Source organism: Magnolia sinica, chromosome 1 (assembly GCF_029962835.1).
Source record: "Magnolia sinica isolate HGM2019 chromosome 1, MsV1, whole genome shotgun sequence".
Classification (NCBI taxonomy): Eukaryota; Viridiplantae; Streptophyta; class Magnoliopsida; order Magnoliales; family Magnoliaceae; genus Magnolia; species Magnolia sinica.
This window is the reverse complement of record NC_080573.1, coordinates 131,229,416-131,238,781: the sequence shown is the minus strand read 5'-3', so window position 1 is coordinate 131,238,781 and position 9,366 is coordinate 131,229,416. Positions and strand designations below refer to the sequence as shown.

General features: G+C 40.8%; 1 protein-coding gene across 4 annotated transcripts in view; it reads left to right on the top strand.

Annotated features, from left to right (window-relative positions):
• The first annotated feature begins 764 nt into the window (after positions 1–764).
• The window catches only part of LOC131217405 (uncharacterized), a 28,099-nt gene continuing 19,497 nt past the window's right edge, over positions 765–9,366 (top strand). Inside the window, exon 1 of one of the 4 annotated variants that reach the window (XM_058212342.1) lies at positions 765–937. In XM_058212342.1, the coding sequence (XP_058068325.1) occupies positions 776–937 (162 nt within the window). In that variant the 5' untranslated portion in view covers positions 765–775. The remainder of the gene's footprint in view (positions 938–9,366) is intronic. The other 3 variants (XM_058212339.1, XM_058212333.1, XM_058212328.1) reach the window with 3 other exon arrangements.

The following is a 9,366-nucleotide window of genomic DNA, read 5'->3' as shown; positions in this document are numbered from 1 at the left end:
TTCATCCATTTTTACAGATCATTTTACGGCTTGGTACCAAAAATGAGAAGTATCTAATTCTCAGTGGACCACACCACATGAAAACAATAGAGATTGGATATCCACCATTAAAATCCTCCTAAGGCCTAATGTACTGTTTATTTGACATCCAATCTGTTGATTAGGTCATACATGCCCAGATGAAGGGAAAAAACAAAAATCAGCTTGATCCAAAGCTTTTATGGTCCCCAAAATGTTTTTAATGGTCGACCCTCATTAAATACTGTTTCCTGCAATGTGGTCCACTTGAGATTGTACTATAAGTCATTTTTGGTCTCATACAGTAAAATGATCTGTAAAAATAGATGGACGGCATGGATGAAACACATACATCATAGTGGGGCCCACATAGTACCGACCACTAGCCATTGGCTGGTGTCGGGGGAGTAGCCAATCCGTTTCCCGACTTTCAGCTCTGGAGGAAGTTTTTAATGGTGGGCTTCAATCAACACTATTCCTGTGGTGTGGTCCACCTGAGATTTGGATCCTTCTCATATTTAGGTTTATGCTATTAAATGAACGGGAAAAATGGATGGACCGCATGGATAAAACACATGCATCATGTTCGGGCCAAAGTACGGACCAGTACCGAGACCTTGGCACTGGACAGGTCACCACCGAATCCGAGTTCCGATGAACGGTTCGGATTGAGACACACAAGAGCAACTCGTAAAGTGGAAATGACTATTATTCACCGTACTCCGCAGAGCACCAATAAAATTCCTGATCTACATATATGATCCGGATTCTATATATACAAAGGCATCATCAGTACAGCTTCTTTCATTTTCTAGCGGCTTCTTGTAAAAGAGAGATGGCTTGCTTGCATGATCACAGCTGCGAAGAACACGATTGCGCGTCGGACTGGTCTTTGTACAAACACATCGACATTTCCAAGGTTTGCATTTCGTTTCTGTTCTATTTCTCTTTGAATTATTAGTTTCTATCGATTCTGCTTTCTCATTTTCCATTTCTTACATTTCATCTAAATATGTACTGTTTGGATGATTGATTTCGATATCTTTTTGAGTTTTAGGCACTAACCAGATCGTTTTATTGAAGTTGTTCCATCTATCATTTCCGCATTTTAAGACCGAATATAGTTAAGGAGTTTCTTTTTTGTTTTCTATAATGGGTTTTGTGATTTTTTTTTTTTTTTTTTTTTTTGAATTTTCGGGCACTCGAGAGCTATCGTTTTTGAGAAATGCGTGGTTTTTGGTTTTCACGTTTTTTATATGAAAGATGAAAAGGTGGGAAAGTAGATACGATTTTCTCTGCGTGATAGAAATTTTTGAAGAATATTGATAAAAGAATGTGCAATCTGAAGTGATTACCACTGGCTGTTGTTGCATTGTTTGTTGTTATAAGATCGCGTGTTTAATGGATTGAAATTTATATTTATTAGAATCGATAATTGGCAAAATAGGTCTGCAATGAGGGATGTGCTCCCACGAGTATGTGAAGGACAGTAGCCATGAGAATCTTTCTCTTCCAAAAGTGTCAATGCGGCAAGTTTGTTTGATCCGAGCTGTTCATTCGGTGGGGCCCATGGTGCATGTACTATGGCTCAAAAATCTGGCTAGTCCGGTCATCAGTCGGGAGCATGTGTATGAAATATATGGGCGTTAGAAAAGTTGACTGATGTATTGATCCATCTTCAGCATACATTGCCTCATGACCGGGCCAGAAAAACATATCAAGGGACGACCTGATCTATGGCGTCGATCTTGAGATGAACACGCCAGATTTGTATATTTGCAGGACTGGGGAGAATAGTGCTTGGGTGGCTATTTCTATCCAGCTAAATGGATGGCCTGTCCAATTCGATTCAACTGCCATGTTGAACTATGATCATCATGATGTTGTAAATCATTTAGCCTAATATCTTGATTGAAAAAAGGTCCAAATTGGGTCAATCCCTGCTGTGAATGTTTTTTACTGTCTCAGGCAGTTTGGTTCAACCCAAAACCAGAGAGAGTTCTGGTTCCAGTTGGACCACTGCACATCTGTTCTGATATTCGGGACTCACCTGACAATGTAATCTGCAAGGTCATTGACCTTAAATTTTGATTCTTTATGAATGTGTGGCACTTCATCGCACTTTTGGAGTTTTAGTTGTGAGTGCAGAAGGGGCTGTCGGCCATCTTACGGGGCATCTTTTCACACACTGGCTTTGCCAAACCATTGACTATAAGTTTCTTGTGTTCTGTTCAGTGTAAATATGAGCCTGAAGTGACTTGGCTGTCCTCGTTATAACACAGGGTTGATCCACCATGGCCCAGAGTCATTACTGTGGCTAGGGGAATATTAGCATCTGCACTTGTAAAGGAAGCTCTAGGGCCTGTTTGGGCATGACCCAGACAAGAATGGGATCAAATGCTCCCTAATCAATGTGCCTTCTGTGGAAGTGGAGCCATTTGTGTCATCCCACAAAATGCAGATGGCACTAAATGCTCCTTTACGGATAATGCATTTAAAATGGAAATGGACTGATAGCTGATTGGACCTATTATTATTCATTGTCAGTTTGTTGTCCTGTTATCATTCCATTCTCCATTTTCTGTGGTGCACACATTCTCCTTTCTGCCTTAGCAGACATTCCTTGGGATGATTTTCCTGCATCAGAGGCTGAACATAGGATAATACTGTATGTCCATCATAGTCAGAGACACCATGAAGCAAGACTGCAAGAAACAAGTTTCGGACGTCCCTGATAATTTCTTCTATAACTTATGTAATTGAGGAGAGTTTCTCTCTGGATTGATGACATAGCACACGTTTGTAAATGTTTGCATAAATAGGTCATAGACACATACCCAAAAAAAAAGAAAAAAAAAGAAAGAAAGAAAGATGTGGCACAAGTACCTCTCCTTGCTAGCAATAAGCATATTCCTCTAGAATGATGAGATAGAATACCCAAAATATAATAAAGTTTATACCAGCTTAAACTATAATTTTCATGGAAGAGATTTAGACTAGTCTTGTCTTTAGATCCTCACAAAACACAAATCCTCTGACAGTTTTTTCTGAGCTGGGTAGCTATTAAGGTCCTAACCCTCATAGACAACCAAGAAAAAGCCATGGTCTGGGAAGGACAGGTCAGGTTTCAGACATTTTTCAGGAGAGGTAATGAAGGCATCTAGTTATTTAAAGAAAGATTTCACTGAGAAAACCCTACTGGATCCTAAGCTGCTGGAATGAGGTCCATCAGGCTCAATATTCCTGCAATCCACATAGAATGCAATAAATTATTGTGGAGCACAATTTTCTAAGCTAGATTTTATGGAGGGATGCTTTAGAACATTAAGGATTTAAAATTATTTGGACTAAAACAAAGTATATGGAATTCAATTTTAGCAACAATAGGAGTGAAAACGAGGAATTGAGGAGAGTTTTTCTGGATTGATGGCATAGCACACGTTTGTAAATGTTTGCATTATTAGGTCATAGACACAAAAAAGAAAAAGACAAAAAAGAAGAAGAAGATGTGCCACAAGTACCTCTCTTTACTAGCAACAAGCACATTCCTCTAGAAAGCTCTTTTTTTTTTTTCTTTTTTTTTTTGAAAGATATATTCCTCTAGGAAGTTGAGATAGAATACCCAAAATTTATACCAGCTTAAACTATAATTTTCATGGAAGAAATTAAGATTCGTCTTGTCTTTAGATCCTCACAAAACACAAATCGTCTGATTTTTTTCCTGAGTTGGTTACTTTTTTTTTTTTTTGGAAAGGTTTACCTGGTTACCTATTGAGGTCCTAACCCTCATAGACAAGCAAGTAAAAGCCATGGTCTGGGAAGGACAGGTCAGGCTTAAGACATTTTTCAGGAGGTGATGAGGTAATGGAGCCATCTAGTTATTTAAAGAAAGATTTCATTGAGAAAACCTACTAGATCCCAAGTTGCTGAAATGAGGTCCATTAGGCTCAATATTATTGCCAATCCACACAGAATCCAATAAATTATTGTGGAGCACGATTGGCTAAGCTAGATGTATGGAGGAATGCTTTAGAATATGAAGGGTTTAAAATTATCTAGACAAAAACAAAGCATATGGAATGCAATTTTAGCAACAATAGGAGTGAAAACAACGAAATATGACGTAGGACGATGGGAACTAACTTAGGATGCAAGATGTGAGATCAATTACGTGTTAATTTCAGCATTCAACATATAAAACCAAATATATCCACATAATAGATTCAAAAAATTTAGATTTGTAACACAAAGGGCATAGGCTATCACATACTCGGTGTACGAAAATATAAAATATTACGAGAGTAGCCCACTTGAAAGTAGGGACTTCCAATCTAGCATAGGTATTGCAACAACCACGTGAAAAGACAATGACGCCAATAAAATCAGGTTTGGGAAAGGGATTTACAAAAAAAATCATATTTTCGTTAGGGTTTTAGGATTTAGGGATTGAGATTTGGGATTTTTTGGGGAATTAGGAATTGAGGGATCTAGGGATTGGGTGGGGTTTAGAAGGGGGTTAAGGAGAGAAAAGCACCAAAAGGGGCCAACACGTGGCAGCTCGTACGGACGCACGAGCGTGCATGCAAGTCCACGCGTGGATGGGTAAGGGAAAAGAGAAAGGAGCTGGATTGGGTTGGGTTTTGATGGGTTTAGAAGAGTTGTAAGGGAAGGAAAAGAATAAAAAAGTGAAGAAGTGGAGTACCTTGTTGGAGAAGAGAAAGATGAAGAAAGAACCTTGGAGGAATCCACTTAAGTAAGCCTCTACCCTTCCACAATTAAATTGGAAGGGAGGGTTTCTCACAAACCCTAAAAACAAAGGGAAAAATACCATTTCAACACACGAATGACCTTTTTTCTTTTCTTTTCTCAAGCTCCCATTAGGGTTGGACGTCCACACCCCCTTTTGCTTTTATATTAAACTTTAAAAAATTACAAAGATGCCACTCACTTAAGTGACATGGCACGTCATCCAAAATAAGCAAATTAAAACACTCACCATCAAATCGTAACGCTCAAATAAATCCTAAAAATAAGAAAAAACATAAATGAAACAAGATTATGGTCTAAGGGGTTCAGATCTGGGAGATTTTGTGCCCCAATGGCCTAATCGACATTATCCAATAGTTGGATCGACACAAAATAAAAATCCTATGGCTAAAACTCTCCTAAGCAGCCCACATGCATCATCCTTGAGTATGGTCGTCTTGATGCACATTCAATGCATGTGGGGTCTTCAAAATGTCCAGGCGGACCCCATCTGGAACGCAGTTTCCCATTCACAAAAAGAGTTGTGCTAATGTGGGTGGTCGCCTCCGTCTCTGGTACACCCAAGTAGGTCCTCTTATGTCCCCATCAGTTATGTTGATGTGGATGGTCGCCTTCGTCTTTGTTACACTTGAGTAGGTCCTCTAATGTCCCCATCAACTCTTCCCGGGTAAGAAGAATTCGCCATTGGCGAAATAAATCTATGATAATGCTTGAGAAGGTCAGGATCAATGCGTTGGGACTAGGGCTGTTCACGAATCAAGCTAGCTCGAAAAGCTCGCTCGACTCGGCTCGAGTCAGCTCGGATTGACTCGGCTTGAATGGCCGATTCGAGCCAAGCCAAGCTAATTATTTGAAGCTTGAGTTGAGTTCAAGCCAAGTTCGACCAGGGGGCATTTCAACTCGACTCGACTCGAAGCTCGAACTCGAGCTTGACTCGGCTCGATTAATAAATATATTAAATATTTTATATATATATATATATATATATATATTATATCAATATAAGTTTTAAGTTTAAACTTAAAAATAAAAAATAAAAAACAAACCCTAGAGTCTCTACCCGACCGCACGCACCCCCTTCCCTTTCCCTTTCTTCTCTTTCTCTGCCTAGTGCCAGCCGCACCCCCGCCCCGACCACCACCACCAGTTTTCATTTCAGCTCCACAATAGTATGATTTCAATCTCTTGAGATCTACTTCTTAGGCGAGAAATCCAGGAAATTCGAGATGGGTTCTTCTCAGATTTGTTAGGGCTTTAATGAAATCCAATGATTTGATTGGCTAGAGCTCTTTACTTGGATTTCTGATCTGTATTCTGCTCTGTTTCTTTTCTAGTACATGGGTTTCTAATGGTGGAAGAAGATCAAGAACAGATCGGTTCTTACAAGTTTCCTCATCCGATTCGAAGTTTTGTTTGGTTTTTTCATCGGTTTTGCTTTGATTCTCGTAAGATTTTTAAAATTTTCATCAATGGAGGAGGATCAAGAACAAAATCCATTACTCTATCACCCAACAAGCTCGAGCTCGACTCGAGGTAAACTCGACTCGACTCGAACCACTAGCTCGACTCGAACTCGACTCGACAGCTTTGGCAAACAAGCCAAGCTTCAATGTTGAGCTCGAGGCCAAGCTCGAGCTCGAGCTCGAACTCGAGTACACCATGGACCAGCCAAGCCAAGCTTGGCCCACCTCGACTCAACTCGGCTCGATGCCCACCTCTAGTTGGGACTGCCTCTGTAATCTAGGTGTTGTTTGACTTCCGTCTATTCTTCCACTTCACGAGGTATTTCAAATATCCTCCATGGCGGGTATAGACCGCTTGGTGGTCCAAAACATCCTCGATCTCTTCTTTCCAACTACGTAATGATGAAAGAGAAGGCCATGGGTGGGAAGTAGGGTCTGGTAAAGGCCATGGGCTGGGGACGGGGTCAGGGACACTATCATCTTAGATAGAGAAAGGTTTGCAGGAGGCTAGAAGATGGAGGTGTTGCGCTAATGCCCATGTCAGATTGAAAATCCACCACATACGCATTAGGGCACGCTCTTGTCAAAATTTTATTTAGACTTGCACTGTGGGCATGCAATTTCCTTATGGTTCTCTGTGGGAATCGTTCGGGCCTAATGCGGACCATGACGTAGTCACTCACCTAAAACTCCTTAAACCTACGATGTGAATCTGTAGAGATTTTATAATGTTGATTACTAGTATTAATGCGCCTCTTGATCTCACTATACAAGTCATGAACATGCCGCGTGAATGCTTCTATGGACTCAGATGGCCTATGTGAGGTGGACATGGTATGAAATCCATAAGCATTCTAGGCTTGTACCAAAATACTATCTCAAATGGACTCATTCCTGTGGACCTATTGATGGAATTGTTGTATGCAAACTCGGCTACGGGCAAAACCACAGCCCAGGTCCTAATATGGTCTCCCACCAGACATCGTCGCAGATTCCCTAAGCTGCGATTGGCAACTTCCGTCCGACCATCAATCTGAGGATAGTATGCTGAAGAGAACTGCAACTTAGTTCCCATTTGTGCCATAAATTTTTCCAAAAATAACTTACAAACCGAACATCTTAATCTGACATAATGGTCTCCGGCAAACCATGCAGACGAACTATCTCCCAAAGAATTATCTTAACCACATTAGTGGCATCAGATGTTTTTGAACATGGGAGGAAGTGAGCCATTTACGAAAAACGGTACACAACTACAAAACTGGAATCGTGTTTTTTAATTGTCTTGGGGAGCCTAAGTACGAAATCCATGCTAATATCAACCTATGGGGCATGGGGGACTGGCAAATGTGTATATAAACTGGTGTTCTACTTCCTCAGCTTTGTCAGCTGACAAGTCCTACATTGCCCTATAATGTTAGTCACGTCTCGCTTGAGACTTGGCCAATAAAAACGCTCATCTACAAGAGCAATAGTCTTGTCACGCCCAAAATGATCCCCCTATCCCTCTAGCATGAAGTTCCTAGACAAGAAAGTCACAGAGGGACGTATGGGGTATATACAATCTATTGCCTCTAAACAAAAACTCACTGGCCATGACAAACTCACTACTACCCCTAGACTGACCATCTAACAACGATGCCTACACCTCTCCAAAATCTGGGTAACTAGAATAATCTTCCTTTAATCGTTGAAACCTAGTGACTTCGATGTTCATGGATTGACATTCATGGATTGGAATAACGCAACCCTACGACTCAACGCATCGGTGGGTTTATTCTCAACACCAACCTTGTCTTTAAACATAAAAGTGTACTCTTAAAAAAAGTGGACCCACTTGGCATGTCTCGAGTTCAACTTCTTTTGTAAGTTGAGATAGCGTAAAGCCTCATGGTCAGAGAATAAGACGAACTCCTACGGTAATAAATAATGTCGCCAATAGCGTAAAGACTGCACTACCGCATATAATTCATTGCTATAGGTAGAATACTTTTGTTTCGCTTCATTCAGCTTCTCACTGAAGAAAGCAAGACAACAGTTTCGGTCATCTTGACTTTGATCTCCTTGAACACCTTAGAGGCTGCATTAGTCCATTGGAACTCTCATTTTTTATGCAATCGATAATGGGAGTCATGACGGAACTAAACCCTCTAATGAATCGCCTATAAAAAGTGGCTAAGCCATGAAAGCTATGCACCTCATGAATATCATGCAGCTCAGGCCAACTAACTATGGCCTTAACTTTCTTGGAATCTGTAGACATGCCCTCAGATGACACGATAAAACCGAAGAAGATGACACTACTAGACAAAAATGAATACTTCTTGAGGTTGGCATACAACTTCTCTGCCCTAAGGATCCCACACACTTGCCTCATATGGTGGAGGTGTTGTTCCATAGTCATGCTATGAATAAGTAATTAAGGGTATCATCAAAGTACATGACTAGGAATTTCTCCATGAAGGGTCTTAACACTTAGGTCATCACCTGCATAAATGTACTTGAGGCATTGGTCAGCCCAAAAGGCATGACTAGCCACTCTTATAACCCATCCTTCATCTTGAAGGCAATTTTCCATTCATCACCTGAGCGAATTCGGATTTAGTGATACCCACTCTTGAGGTCTATTTTGGAGAGAATTGTGGCATTGGCCATCATATCCAACATATCGTCAATACGCGGTATAAGAAACCGGTACTTAACGGTAATCTTGTTGATGATTCTACTATCCATACACACACGCCACGTGCCCTCCTTTTTGGGCGTTAGAAGGGCGGGCACGACACATGGACTCATGCTCTCTTGAAGGAACCCTTTCTTAAGAAGCTCATCAACTTGCTTTCTTGAGTTTTGCATGCTCCATAGGGTTCATTTGTAATGATGAATGTTTGAGAGAGTCGATCCGGAGACAAGATCAATGGCATGTTGGGCGTCCCTCATAGGTGGAAGTTCATCTGGGAGGTCGTCAGGAAAGACATCATTGAATTCTTCCATCACCGAAATTACCTCACTAGGCAACTCTACACCAACCTAGGGGGTAGCCTCTGTAGTCACGAGGGCATACACCTCTTAATCCTCCCTAGTCTCTCTTTTAAATTCTTTTGCATTAATAATGTGA